The sequence below is a fragment of the Pangasianodon hypophthalmus genome, chromosome 14, assembly GCF_027358585.1.
Source record: "Pangasianodon hypophthalmus isolate fPanHyp1 chromosome 14, fPanHyp1.pri, whole genome shotgun sequence".
In the NCBI taxonomy this organism is placed as follows: Eukaryota; Metazoa; Chordata; class Actinopteri; order Siluriformes; family Pangasiidae; genus Pangasianodon; species Pangasianodon hypophthalmus.
This window is the reverse complement of record NC_069723.1, coordinates 7,054,180-7,070,211: the sequence shown is the minus strand read 5'-3', so window position 1 is coordinate 7,070,211 and position 16,032 is coordinate 7,054,180. Positions and strand designations below refer to the sequence as shown.

Here is a 16,032-nt window from a genome sequence, read left to right as displayed (position 1 = left end):
AAGTCCACTCACCGAGACTCTCAACTAAGAGAAATGGATTGCCTTGTTCATTTCTTAGTTTAATGTAGATTAAATTAACTAATCTTGTGCATTTCATTAGTAACACCTAGCTGCTAATTACTCTCTTAATGATTGTGAAAGTAGGAGGGGTGTGCTTATTCTTCCCCACCTGGTTTCTGAATGTTGGTTTATGTCTGGGAATAAATGACTACATATTGAAATCTGTTGTTTTTTTGTTGTCACCTGACGTTATTTGTTTGTTTATAGAAGTTGGTCACCACCCAGTTGTTATTTAGGCCCTGATAATAAAACCATAGAACTGAAGCAGGGTGTACTTTCTTTTTCCCCATGACTGTATATCTACACATAACGCTGGGTTACACAACAGTTGTGGTCAGATGAACTCAACAATTTTTTGTATAACTTTTTTATTTTTCCTTTTTCCTAAAATGTTTCTGATTGTTTTTCACTTAATTTTTATATGTTGTAATTTCACATTGAGGGTGGCAAATATTCTGTTATGGTTTATCTTTCTCTTTTTTCCATCACAAAACCTGCCATTTTAAACAGGGGAGTGTAGACGTTTTATATCCATTGTAGAAGATAGATAGATAGATAGATTATATACTTTGATTAAAAATTTTATTTACAAAATATTTTTAAACACAAAGGGCTTTTTAAGAAGTGATTTTTTTCCCTGCAAAATACTGGTTTCAAACTTATCTGCACTCTTACAGTTAATATCTTGTGACACCTGCCCTGGGGAGAGTAACAGAGTCTCTTCGTGTAATATCTACCCAGGTTGTGGTTTTTCAACTGTGTTGATTTGAAAATATGTTCTGTTGTTTTTTCCCCTCCATCATCTGTCTCTATATGTAGGGGACAGTGTGCTTATGGATCAAATTTCCAACTATTTTAGATATTTGAAACTTTTTATCTTGTTTTGTGTTTCTATCCCTTACCTGATTTGTCCGGGTTAACAACCGCTTGGCTCTTCCGTGTTGAACATTCTTTGTTTTTTTCCCATAGTAAAGGCTGACAAAGGCAATTTTTGTGTTGCAAGCTGAGAGAAAATGAAAACTGATATGTTTTTAAAGAATGACAGTTTATTTGAATTCATTTAAAATATTAAGTAGGAATGTCAACCACTTTGACACATATATTAGAGTGAAAAAGTTATAAATTTCTCCTGTTTTTAGAATGGAAATTTTGAACTATTTGTGTAATGTTTTTATACAAATATTTTTTGCTCAATTTTATGAGGGGTCGAATAATTTAGGAGTACATTGAAGGCAGCCACATGATGGCCACTAAAGAGCCTGCGAGACAGGAAAAATCAATACATAAAAACAGGTGTGAAACATGTATGAAGCATAATGTCTCTAAAACCGCATGCGAAAATTTCTCATGTGAAGTTCATGACTTTTCTGTAAGGACAATTATTGCAATAAATTTTCGTAATTATCTTTTGTTTTCCATGCCATCTTATTATTATATTAATTATTATTATTATTATTTTAATCAAATGTCTTTCTGCAATCATGAGTCAATAAATGTAAAATTTACCTGGAAATGTAACAACGAAGCTGTACAGAATAGAAAGTTTGGGCGGTGTTCTATGTATTCTTTAGTTATATATTATTTTAGGCCTATAGAAAATAAACAATTTTCAAGTTTTAATTTTTCATGTGTAGGGCATGTTTTTATATTTATATTTATTCTCACATGTGGGGCATGTGGTTTCACGTATTGATGTGATTTTTTTTTTTCACAGGAATAATTCATTTTCATGTGCATGTGTTTTTCACATGTGATCACATATTATTCACATAATCACATGTGAAATACTATATATGATTTTTCCATAAAATATTTTCCATATTTTGCATGCTTAGCATGCACAGGCAATTACTTTAAGACTACATAGGAAGCCTGGCTTTCCCTAAAATTTCATTGATATAAGGCAAAGAAACGATTACCAAAGTGTTCATATTATTCATCATATTCATTAAACTTAAACATATCCATGCCAGTCAGAATCACTTGGAGCCTGCAGTAGTGTTGTAATTTGTACAGCTAGCAGCTTAACTGAAATAGCTGATACTGCTTATGGTGACCTGATTTTAGGAATGTCTTTTGATGCTCATTCTTATGAGGAGAGACTGAAAATTAAAGAAGGCAGACCAACACCTTATATTTTAATTCAAAAGTCAGGGAGCAAAAAAGGTCCTTTTACCCTGCTTTGGTACAGTACGTCATGTATACGCTGGAATAGGCAAGGAACTCCAACTCCCAGACCGCTCCCACAACTACAAACATGGCCGCCATGAACTCAATTCCCAAAGAACACACTCATTGGCTACGTTTACATGCACATCAAATTCCGTGTAAGGTCTATATGTCTATATTCGGGTTGCAGCCATATTCCGAATACAATGTTTATATGCGTGCAGGCATCTGAATATTCCTGTATACATGGTTGTTATAAGTATGCCTGACTTGCCATTCCTAAATACCTAGCCTACAGCTAAGCATCTGTTAGCACCCACAATTTGCTTGTATGCAAAATAGCTTGTATGTTTTGGATCAATAGCAGAGCCCTTCTTTCTCCACACTTTGGTAGAGGTTAATCTTGGTTCCAGAACTATTGTGGCTCATCTCCGTATTTCTTGTGGGAAGTGGTAGCTCAGCGGTTGAGACTTCTGATCGGAAAGTTGAGAGTTCAAAATCAAGCACGACCAAGCTGCCACTGCTGGGCCCTTAAACAAGGCCCTTAACCCTCAACTGCTCAGCTGTATAAATGAGATAATTGTAAGTCACTCTGGATAAGGGCATCTGCCAAATTCTGTAAATGTAAATTTCTTTGCTAATTCCAATCTGGCCTTCTGATTCTTACTGCTGATGAGTGGTTTGCATCTTGTGGTATTTCTTCAAATGATGGATTGTGATACCTTCATCTCTGCCCTGTGGAAGTTGTTGGTAATGTCACTGACTGTTGTTTTTGGGTTTTTCTTCACTGTTCAAACAACTGCTGTTGTTTTCCTTGGCTGACCTGTTCGATGTCTGGTTCTGGTAAACCAGTGGTTTCTTTCTTTTTCAGGACATAAAAAATGTTATATTGGCTATGCCCAGTGCTTGTGCAATGGTTCTGATCGATTTTCCCTCTTTTCTCAGCTTCAGAATGGCTTGATTTTCTCCCATTTTGATTTATGCTTTTTAACAACAATTGCAGTATTCACAGGCAAAAACCAGGGCTCAAAGTGTAGACATTCAGCTGTTCAGTGTTAATGTAAACTGTTCATAATAAACACACACACACATGTATATACTGTATATATATATATATATATATATATATATATATATATATATATATATATATATATATATATATATTATTTATACCATACATTTATATATACACCATACACACTAGAAAGTTGCACTTCCCCTATTTTAATAAGCCTCCACTGCTCGTGTGTTGCATTGCTCTTCAGTGGCTATCGCTGCTTACCAGGTAGCACCTCACTGCAAGACAGTGCACAAATAGAGCACTGTAAATCACACACAGGTGTATGCTCATTCATGAAATTACCAAATCCCTTCCTCCCTCAATTCACAACCAGCGCTAGCCCATGCCCCCGCGTCCCACTGCCTGACACAGGCAATCTGCCACAGCCATTTGTGCCCTGGCCTGTGGACCACCTCTGACTTGAATGGCCGAGGTGCCAGACACCAATACCTGAGCTGCACTTTGACATCCTTCATGCAGTGAAGCCACTGGGCTTCACTGCATGATCCCAACAGAGGGTAAAGGCTCGTGCCAACAGATTATGAGGACTGCTCACTTGATATAATTAAGTGCAACTGTTAAATCTTTAATAATCTTAAACATAGTGGCAACTTATCTTCAAACTACGCTACAATGAACTGTAATTATTTAGGTCATTTTAGGAAATCTGCATATTTAGGTTAGGGTATTTATGGTCTAAAAAAGCAACAGTTCCTCCACCCCATTCAAAATAGATGCCTCACTTTCTGACAAGCTCAGTTACTTTTTTGCTCACTTTGATAGAGCAAATATAGAGCAAACAGTGAACCCACCACCTGTTGCACACTCTGACCATTCACACCAACCAAGTAAGGCACACCCTGTGCAACATCAAGATCAATAAAGCAGCTGGACCAGATGGAGTCTCTGGACAAGTGTTCAAGTTAGGTGATGAACTGATGGGTGTTTTCACACATTCATTCATGAAGCACTTTATTAGAAATACCTGCACACCTACACATTCATGCAATTATGTAATCAACCAATCATGTAGCAGCAATACAATACCTAAAATCATGCAGATATGGGCCAGCAGCTTCTGGTAATGTTAATGTTAATGTTATGTGATCTCAGTGATTTTGACTGTGGCATGATTGTTAGTGCCAGGCAGGCTGGTTTGAGTATTTCTATAACTGCTGATCCCCTGGGATTTTCACACACAACAGTCTCTAGAGTTTACTCAGAATAGTACAATAAAGAAAAAAAAAAGTGAGCCGCAGTTCTGCAGACATAAATGCCTTGTTGATGACAGAGGTCAATGGAGAATGGCCAGATTGGTTCCAGCTGGCAGAAAGGCTACAGTAACTCTGTACAATTGTGGTGAGCAGAAAAGCATCTCAGAATGTTCATCTCAGAAGACCATGGCGGGTTCCACTTCTGTCAGCCAAGGAGAGAAAGCTGAGGCTGCAGTGGAAACAGGCTCACCAAAACTGTACAGTTGAAGACTGGAAAAACATAGCCTGATGAAAAACATAGTCTGGTGAATCTCAATTTCTGATCGTAGGGTCAGAATTTGGTGCCAACAGCTTGAATCCATGGAGGTGGAGGTGGAGGTGGTGTAATGGTGTGGAAAATATTTTCTTGGCACACTTTGGGCCCTTTAATACCAATCAATCATTGCTTGAATGCCACAGCCAATTTGAGTATTGTTGCTAACCATGTGCATCCCTTAATCGCCACAATTTACCCACCTTCTAATGGCTACTTCCAGCATGATAATGGCACAAAGCAAAAGTTGTCTCAAACTGGTTTCATGAACATGACAATGAGTTCAGTGTTCTTCAGTGGCCTTCCCAGTCACCGGATCTGAATCAAATAGAACATCTATGGAATGTGGTAGAACGGGATATTTGTAGCATGAAAGTGCACCTGAAAAATCTGCAGGAATCACATGATGCAATCATATCAACATGGACCAGAATCTCAAAAGAATGTTTCCAACATCTTGTGGAATCCATACCACAAAGAATTGAGGCTGTTTTGAGAGCAAAGGGAGGCCCTACCCAGTATTAGGTTAGTAAAGTGTTCCGTGAGTGTATATTCAACTTCTCCTTGTCTCTTGAAATAGTTCCTGCTTTAAATCAACCAACACTGGAAAACAGATCAACAGATGATGCCATCTCCGTAGCAGAGCACACAGCCTTAATTCATCTGAAGCAAGAGAACATAGATGTAAGGATGCTCTTTGTCAGCTAGAGCTTAGGATTTAATACAGTAGTCCTCTAACTGGCTGAGGACCACATTTCCGCACAGTGAGACAGTGTGTATTCCTGCTGGTTTCCAAAACCCGACCCAACCTGACACCACTTGGGAAGACTGCCAGTGCCTGCAGCTCAGCCACCCCAACTCCCATGGTTGTATGCAGCCAGCCATATCATTTACCTGAACACAAGAAAAAGGTGGTTTAGGACAAAGGTTGGCAGTGTATTGGCCTCAGTCCTAGGTTTAGGCACCACTGTGACACCCTGTGGTTGCCATGAGGAGAATAAGGATGTGGGAGGCAGGTGTGAGAGAGAGCATTGTTATGTTTTTTTCTGAATCCTTCCCATGCTTTTCAGCACAGCAAACTTTTTTAATGGAAGTGTTTAAACCAAAACTTTAAATTCCACACATGCGCGCACACACACAAGCTCAGCAGGATGCTGTTTGACGAACTTGCTTCACGCTGCATTGAATCTCTTTGCTATTGAATGTAGCACGTCATTGCAAGACACACAGTCTACAAACAGAGACCTGGTAATCCCACACAGGTGTATGCTCATTCATTAAATTTAAAAGTTTCTGAATTAAAGCTACTAATGCTACATCAAATTCATACAAGTTCTTTCAAAGAAAATAACACAACAGTAAGAAAATGTGTAAAGCTCAAACCATAGGGGCTGTCTGTAGGGGACATCGGATCATTTGCCCACCCCCAAAACTAAGGCAAAAACATACAAATTTCAGTTATGTCCCTTAGATAAATTCACAAACATCACAATCTATAATCTGCATTTATACAGTATCATTATTTGAGAGTGTGAGAGCACCAGAACTGAGCGAGCATAACAGTATTAGTGAGAGTGTGTGAGGTGTTTAAAATTGAGTACACACAAAGCTATTTGCAAGCATGAAGCAGTGAATCGAGTGTGCAAAGAAATTTCTGCGTGCGAGACTCAAAAATTTTGATATTTAACAGCATTTTAAATGGCTTGTTTTATAGTGATCCTGTGGTCTGATGTACTACTGCATCTCACTTTGATAGCAGCACCCGATCGTTGAAAACAGCCAATATGTATTGTTAGTGGTAAGCTGCTGAATAAGGCCAGATGGTTCAAAATGTAATAATTGTATAACTATTACAGATTCCTTAGCAGACAGGAGTGGAGCCCAATGTGGCCTATTATACATAGTTTCAACTACTAAATCTATATATACTAAATAAATGTATCATTTATATTTTATCTTCAAACTACACTACAATGAAATATTTTAATTTATCACTGTGTGTGCTCATCTTCAGCAGGAATCCTGCAACAGATGATACTATCATAATATCATGCCAAATGATGCAGACCTTGTCTACAGAAACATGTTAAATCAAATATAGTATGCACTGAGGAGAACATTCCTACTGACCCCTGCAGGATACAATAAGTAGAATGGGGCGTTGGCACTTCTGAGAGAAAATACACAAATATGTGTTACTCCAAGTCTATAACTGTAGTTTCCTCTGAAAAATGATGGTGCAATCCAAAATGATGGTGTATCCATAATGGTGACGTTTGTGATCCAGATTCATAGAATCAATCCTTAACCACTGAAAAACCCATGTGTCTTTTCATATGTTCTAGTAAAACACACAGACAAAGCCTAATCCTATGAATTAATACAAATGCTCTTTGTCAGTAGGCTAATTATGGGGGACTGAAAGATTTTGTTTATACACCAGGATGTGTGATGTGAGAAGACAGCTGTGCTGGTGTTGCCAGAGTTACTGTAGTAGGCTTGGCAAGGAGTGGGGGGTTGAAGTGTACCTTTATTTGAGGGTTACTTGGTGGCGGAGTGGAAGAAGGGGTGTTAATGACTGCTCTCCTAGTCATAAAAGAGGGTGGGTCTTTTCTGGATGAATGAGCAAGGAGATAAGCATGGAGCCAGGCTTTGTTCAAGGGCTTACATGAGAGAGTGGGAAAGAGAGACAGGAGAGAGAAAGAGCAGGATTAAAAGACTAAAGACCCACCAGGTCATCGTTGCTGTACCTTCATATTCTTTGGAGAACCACTCAAAATATTTTACACCCACAACCAATTGAAGAACATGAGATTTTTTATGAGCTCCAGAAAATGATTTGTGATACACTTCTGGATAGTGCATACAGCTGTCTATCTGGTTAAGCTGATGGGTCATGTTGTTTAACTCAGAATTCATTCACGCTTTGGATTCTAAAACTAGGAGTCAAGTCTGCAAATCTGGTCTCTAACATGATGCTGAAGAAAGTCCGCTTCCAGGTATCTCTTTCCTGTCCTCTTTTGCAAGATTTGAGGTGCAATATTTTATGTATGTGTATATATATATATATATATATATATATATATATATATATATATATATATATATATATATATATATATATATATATAAAATTTATCTCTTACTTTTATATAATTATATAAGTTGTTGTTGCATTTTTCATTTTTCACTTTTTGTGTTGACTGATTACAGTGGGGTCCAAAAATCTGAGAGCACTAGTAAAAATGCTTCCACTTTGCATTCTTTTCAAATTTATAATACAACAATTTTCATTACACATTATATTATTGACAGCAACTAGAATGAAAAGTAGAATCTTTGAAATACTGACATGAATTTCAGAGTTACTTAGTATTTGGTACATCCCCTTTTTGCTTTAATGACAGTGTGCACTCGAGCTGGCATGGACTCCACAAGTTTGCACAAAACCTCATGATCCATTTCAGATCAAATCCATCAGAGTGTCGTCTGAACACATACTTCAGTAGAAGAGATTAGGCATGAAGAAGTTTAGCTGTTAACATGGTCAGTATCACAAATTTGCTTACATTTAAATATGGACATAGAAATAGTGCAGACTCTTGAATATTAAATATTCAAGATATTGAACATTTACTTTCTTTGTTTTAAATAAATTCTAAAACCTTCTGTTTATTTCCAATTGTAAATAAAAAAAAATCCCAGATTTTCAATGTGATCTCAGATTTTTGCATCCCACTGTATGTTTTGTGATGTTTCTTATTGCAACTGGGACATCCTGCAAACCTGACAAGGAACAGTGCTGAAAGTACAGTACAGTCGTTACTCATCTGTTGAAAAATAGATGTAGGGTCATTCGCTAGCAAATTGCCCATGTGACGAATGTAGCAGAGAAAGTGTCGGTATGTCTCTGTGTTCTTGTATTTGTACATTATTGGAGTCACCTTACAGAAATTCCTCCTCACCTGTCACTGTCCTCCAGCTGCTCTGTTCAGTAACCTCAGAGCTGAAGATCCTTTGAGCTTCCAGAGACACACACAGAGGCAATTAGACTCATTCTGAATGAACATGAGGAATTTCTTTCCTGTGACCCATTGGACAGAACAAACAGTGGCCATGCTTTTGTGCTCAAACTGGCAAGCGTGTGTTTTTCAAACCCTGGTGTTACATGGGAGAGATTAACTTAAATTCTTGTTTAACACAGACCCTTATTTGTCATAGCTGTGCACATGGCTTGTGTGTAGTTTCATACTGAGTGCATTTTATTAAGGTTTTGAATCTGAAGGAAATGTCTTCTGTTATGTCTAGGGACCCACTAGGTGGCAGTGTCATTACATAGTGAAACAAAGTAAGTGAACATTAATGATCAGGTTTGCATGATTAGTTTTCAGTTGAGAATTAATTATATACCACAGCACTGCTGAATCTTGAATCTGATTGGGCAGAAATTGTTGATTAAATTTTTGTAACAGCAGCTCTGACTATAGGACAAGCTGCAAGGCAAATCACAGGTTTTTACGATTGCACTCGGTCTAACGCTTTACCATTTCTACACTAACAGCTAATAATAGTTGCTATGGTGAAGCTTTCTGTAAGGAGTTGTTTATTTAACATTTATGGAAGGAGTCTAGGGTGTAAATGCTTATATGAAGTTTTGTAAGTCAGTAAGTTTTCAACAAAGGGAAAATCTTCAGACAGATGACGCTACCCTTTCTGATTTCTCAGTGACATGACAAGTTGTGTTTTTTTGTCTTAAACTTCAAGAGAAAGGAAAAAAGAAACTGTTGCAGGAATGACTATTGAAATTAGAATGTACCATCATTTTAATATTTGTACAATAGATTGAGAGTAGCGGTGTGTGCGCTGGTGTGGTGTGGTGCTGATTTGGAACCATCACAGGCTTCAGTGTACTACATCATTAACGCATCATGAGAGTCAGTACCACTCACTTGATGCCACTTGGCTTTGCAATGATCCATTTTAGGCAAAGTTGAACTTATACAATTCTGAAAATTGCTGGTCATTTAATAGTACTTTTATTCTCGTCATGTGCAGCTCTGAATGCAGAAGTAAATGAGTGACATAAGTGTACCTTTAAATCACCACCATAACACCAGTACCTTGATTATGTAGATCCACATACAATATAAAAATCCAATACAATATAAAAATACTTTATACAATATATAGCTCCTATTTTTCCATCTATAAAAGGCTATCCTAGTTGTGTGAGCTGTAAAATGTTTTCCTTTTTATACTTCTGGACCAATGAGCAAGATGTCATGTCACATGATGGTCCATAGCAGGGGTGTCAAATGGGCCAGATAAAGGTCCTAATCCGGCTCACCAAAAGAATTTATAGTTTGTGTTTTAAATTAAAATCATCTTGTGGATTGTAACTAAAATTTTTGATTGTAAAAAAGAGCTAGTTTCTGTTATTCCACTAGGGGGAAATTAGAGCAATAAACTCAGGCCTGTATACTTGGTTATGAACTCAGTGTGGTAGCGATACATACAGTAATTCTTTGTTCGCAAGAATTTCATTTACATGTTTCCCCATATAATGTATTATATAATATAATGTATTTCCCCTTAGAATGTATTTTTTATATTGTATTTTAATGTCATATTTGTGTGTGTGTGTGTGTGTGTGTATGTGTGTGTGTGTGTGTGTGCGCGCGCTTTGTATCAGTAAATTACATGCATTTACATGCTTGTAGGTTTTACTGATGACAGGTGTGTATGCACTGGTGTGATGGAAAGAATATAATACTAGAAAAGAAAAGAATACTAGAGTATCCCTATTGTTTCATATTCACAAAGACTATTTACATTTATTAACTTGAGCAATATTTCAATTTGGTAGTCAGGTTAAAAAAAGATGTAATTTCTGTAATAGATATGTGATTTTTATGTACATTAAAGAAAGTGGGTCAAGACTTTATAGGTCCATTTAAAAAAAAAATCTTTCCTAGTATTATATTACTTTTTCCACCCATCCATTCTCTGTACCACTTATCCTACACAGGGTCACGGGGGAGCCTGAAGCCCATCCCAGGGAACTTGGGGCACAAGGCAGGGGACACCCTGGATGGTGTCCCTGATCAGAGGGCACAATCACACTCATACTCACACACACACACACACACCCATTCACACAGTACAGACAATTTGGAAATGCCCATCAGCCTACAACACGTGTTTGTATTGGGGGAGGAAACCCCCTAAGCACTGGGAGAGCATGCAGAATCTGCACACACAGGGCAGAGGTGGGATTTGAACCACCATCCCCGGATGAGCAAGACAACAGTGCTAACCACTAAGCCACCATGCCCCCTTATGTCATGTTTTGTAATGATTCATTGTAAGTCAAACAAAAGAGGGTTAATGCACTGAGCGGTCATAAATTCCTTGTGAAGGAATAAATGCTTTTCTTTGGTTAGTTGCTGGTGTACAGAAGGGCATCAAAAGTGCACAGGGTCAGTCAGGGTCAGTAACTGCAATGTAAATATCACTGAAAGCAAATGGAACACAAATACACAGGGAAGTACGTCTGAAAGACAGACCTGAGCTCTGCTGAGCCTGGCACTCCTTCACTACCAAAGAGTGATCTGCTCCTCACAGCTAGTCTGAAAAGGCTTCACATTAGATTCAGCTTAGAATTTTTCCATAGAGTCTATAAACGGACCACCTCTTATAACATGGGCTTCTGCAAAGATGAGGAACAAGTGAGGATTTCTTTGGCTGGGATAATGACGGCCTTGTGCCGGACTAGGAGGGGCTGATGGCACAGGAGGGCTGGGAGGGTAATTGAGGGATAGAGAGTGGGGGAGAGAGAGAGAGCAAGAGAGAGAGAGAGAGAGAGAGAGAGAGAGAGAGAGAGGTGTAGTGAATAGAACTGAAAACCGAGTTGCAAGTGTTTGCAAAGCTGATTTTGAAAATACAGAGCAACACGCCTCTTCCATTTGGATTTTGGATTTTCTCTTCAGCCTATATAACATTATTAGTTCATAAAAAGAGGTATACTTTTTATGAGCTGCCTGAAAAGTACAGGTATGTATGCATATATACATATATATATATATATATATATATATATATATATATATATATATATATATATATATATATATATATATATATAATTTTTGATATATAAATATATTTATATAATATTTGAATTCACTATTATTTATTCATTTAATTTCGATAAATCAATCATAGACATATGTCTTTTTAGGTCTTGGCTAATTGACTACATTTGTGATAAGTGGATAATAGCGTAAATATAACTTTTTCTCAAATTGTCTTTTTAAGCTTTTAGGTGGTGGGTCAGTTAATGCTACTGATCAACCTCTCACTACCATTTAGGAAGACTCTTAATTTTTATCTGCTGAACTCATTTGTAAGTCATTTTGGATAGAACTGTCTGTGACTGTCTGTCGGTCTGTACCTTGCAGTGCTGCCCCAGTGCAGTACTAAATGCAGGAGTGCACTGAAATTGAATGCTTTATAGTATCATTGATATTAATGTAGTTAAGCAGTTCTGGTATTTGCAGAACATGTTGTCACTGTATCCTATAACACAGGGTTGTTGTTATCTTGCAGTGTGCTCTGCTACTCAGCACATATTTTCTTGACTTTCTTGAATTACATTTTTTAGCAGTAATAACTGTTCCATAGTTTGATGCCATCCAGCAATTCTTGGCAACTGCAGCTTCAATAAACAGGCCTTGTTTATTCTAAAATAATGAAAAGCCTGTGCTGACATGCAGAGAAAAAAGTGGCCTGCATAGGCAGTACCTGTTTAATGTTGCATTAGGTCCTCTCTACTCCTCTCACATTCAAAACAGAGCAGACCACTCAGAGAGAGGAGAAGCCTTTCCATGATCAGGTGCTCTTTCGTGGTTGTGGAAAAAACCTACTCTGATTTATATCACAAAATTTGAGCAGGATCCCTTTTCTTTTCCTGTGGCACACATCCATGCTGATGCATGTATCTAGCGCACTTAAGAAATTAGAATTTCTCTTAAATTGTTCATGTTGGAATTGGAAACATCACAAGTGTGTTTTATATCTCAGAATTAACCTAGGCTAAACCCAATAATTAACTGCAAGATGTCATTTTGTGTAATTTTTTTGTTAATTAACAATGTAGTTGGCACAAGTAACTGCAGTGCATTCACAATGCAGTATGTAAAGTACAGAGCAGTGTTCTGGTTTTGCCTCTATTCTCAAGCATATATTGTACTTGGCGAACCCTTTAAAATGTTGAATACTTTTAGCTAGCTAATTTTGCAAAGAACCCCTAAAGTGTGTATGTAATTTCCCTCATTTTGTCAAACTATGAGTGCAGTGCAGTGCAGCACGGTGGTCTAGCAGGTAGCATCGCCTCATCACAGTTCAATGGTCCCCTGCTCAATCAATGGGCTTGGGTTAATGTCTCTTTGCAGTTACTCAGGTTCTCTCCGTGTCCGCATGGGTTTCCTCTGGGTTCTCTGGTTTCCTTCCAAAAACATACTAGCTGGATTGGCTACTCTAAAATTGCCATGGTGTGATGAAATATGTGAATATCTGGGTGTATAAGATCCCCTGTAATGGACTGCTGTCCCACCCAGAGTGTATTCCTGCCTTGCGCACAGTTTTCCTTAGTTACGTAAAGTGGTTATTGTTTTATTTAGTATTTTATTGCAAATCCATATGTGTTTCCACAGAGTGCATGTCTTTCCTGGTTATTCCCTGTCAGACCTGCTCATTTCAAGAACTTCAGTCTTGTCTTCAGTTGCTCAACTGGATTCAGGAATTGTGATTGATTTGACCAGGTTAAAGCAATGCAACCAGGCTGTTTTATGTTCAGGCTGTTTTATCTACACTAAATGTTACCTGGCCATTTTGTTATTGAGGTTTCCCTGTGCTATCTTGGAGTGAACCCTTTGAGACCATGCTGGTGTTTTCTCCTCTTTATTGGTTATCACTGACACATCCCTACAAGCATTCTTGACCTTCACCAGTTTTTTCTTGGTCATACACTACAATAATCTTCTGTTGCTTGCCATTACTATGTTCACGCCTACCTTCTTGTCATGTTGTTGGCCAAATCTGTGATTCATTCAGCTTTATGATGACCTATTTTACTGTCACTGAGTTATTTGGCCCTCATATTAAGTAAGCTGCAAATATCACATCTTAATGAGCCTTTTATTAAGACGTCCTTTGCTTTGCTATTTTGAGTATGAACTAATGATGCTGTTAGGGAAAACTGAAGGTCATTAAAATATCTGAGGAGTGCCCTGAAACAGTGAGACTATAAATAATGTTGCACACAATAACTTAAATTAATGCAATCTAGATTTGAATATACTTTAAATTAAACCTATCATTCTGCTCATTAGTCATTGTTTCAACTTCAAACCTAATGTGCTGAAGCCAAAACAAACAGACATACAAAAAAAAGTCCAGTCATTGTCCAATGGCATTCTCTATATATCTAAATAAATACTTCCAAAAAAAAAAAAATTTTTTTGTATTTTCTGCATAGTTTATTTTAATCATTTTAATTTCATTCAGGTTTAATAGAATTTAACCAGGAACGCATCTTGTATGAATCAAGTAGATTCAATGATACCTTTTTGAGTGTTTTAACCTTTAAACACCAAATAATTTTAAATTATTAAGTTATTAAAACTGAAACATCATACGTGAAATATCCAACTGTATGGTGCTAGTGAATAACTATGCAACTACAATGACAACTCTTCTAGAAATTCACTTCCCAGAAGTGTGTGTGTGTGTGTGTGTGTGTGTGTTTAATGTCAACTCTTAAATACCAGTAAATACCACCAGAAATGCAGATCCTGGAAATAAAAAGACATTTTGCAATAGTGCAATGTTTTTTCTATATTACTTCTAAACTTCATTGTCTGTCAAACTGCATTTCTGCAATGCGGAAAGAAAAGTATGACTCTAACTTCTGAACTGTGCATTAATTCCCTATAATATACCATCAGATCTCATTCTTCTTTAGACAATGTGACTTATTATTGTGTGATGCAAACTTGAATGGCAAATATAGTCAGAGAAGTGGTGCGCTTTAAGAAAGGGTTTTTTAAAGCGCATGGTCCACCAGGAAGGAGGTGAATGACGAGATTTCCATTAGCTAAAGAGATTTCTAAAGCTGCTTCCTCTAACTTGCTTCCATATTCTCATCCTTCTCCTCAGCACTTCCTCACATTTCAGCATACAGAGCATGGCTTGGCTCTTCACCTTCCCTAACTCCTCGGACTGGGCCTCATGGATTTGTGGTTTCTCTATTATGTTCTCTACTAAATGATGTCAGTAGTGGCATTTGCTGACGAGACCGGGTGACTTGAGGATATTTGACTTGCTCATTGTAGCTTAATTCCTGCAGTGTAGTGGTGAAAAGGTGAGTTCTGACGTTGTTCTTTCTTTGAAGGGGGTCTCTGCTGTTTGCCCCTCTCCTCTCAATCAAAATTCCTGGCTTTGGACTTCCTTTTTGTCTGTATTTTTCAAATGGATTAGAGAAGTCTCTGGGAGTTTTGGCACTGAATTAAGAGCCTCAATCTGGCAATGAGAATAGAAGCACCACTTGGCACAGCTCACAAAGTCTGCATGACACTTTTTGCCAACCAAGACTTTCTTGATTTGACAAATCCTGAAGAAACTCAAGAAATTTGGGGACTGGTCCAAAACAGGATGCATATGCTCTACATGTGAAAAAAGGGATTTTGAGAGCATTCAGTGACAATAGAATTTCTATTCAGAGGAGATTGTGCTTGAAATGTAATTATTTATGTGTGCATTCTGTACTGTGTAATTGTGGCACTGGTCTCACTGAAAAAATATATAAAGAAGAACCAGTTGTGAAATGTATGTTTACATTTATTTTGCCATTTTACATACACAAATTAGCTTTAAATTATCCTTGAGCATGGCAGATACAATCTTCTGAAAAAGCACATTGTGCTCTATATTGGATGTAGTGTGAAATAGAGAGTGCTTTCCAATGTAAGATTTGCACCACCCAGCACTTACTGCATACACAGAGCAACATTATGTGTTGTGATGCCTAAAGAGACATGCCTGTAGAATAGAAAGACAGAAACACAGACAGAGAGCAAGCTAGCACAGTATACAATAACGAAAAGGTGAATAAATAGTAGAAAATATATCATAAGTAAAAAATGAAATACAAT

At 37.5% G+C, this 16,032-nt stretch overlaps 1 protein-coding gene across 14 annotated transcripts in view; it reads left to right on the top strand.

The window, feature by feature from the left end:
• The first annotated feature begins 7,468 nt into the window (after nt 1-7,468).
• The window catches only part of phldb1b (pleckstrin homology-like domain, family B, member 1b), an 80,491-nt gene continuing 71,927 nt past the window's right edge, over nt 7,469-16,032 (top strand). For 6 of the 14 annotated variants that reach the window (XM_034310607.2, XM_053239612.1, XM_034310608.2 and 3 more), the window contains exon 1: nt 7,469-7,818. In XM_034310607.2, coding sequence (XP_034166498.1) covers nt 7,792-7,818 — 27 coding nt within the window. In that variant the 5' untranslated portion in view covers nt 7,469-7,791. Of the gene's footprint in view, nt 7,819-11,717; nt 11,873-14,541; nt 15,243-16,032 lie in introns of those variants that run through there. The other 8 variants (XM_034310610.2, XM_053239611.1, XM_034310604.2 and 5 more) reach the window with 5 other exon arrangements.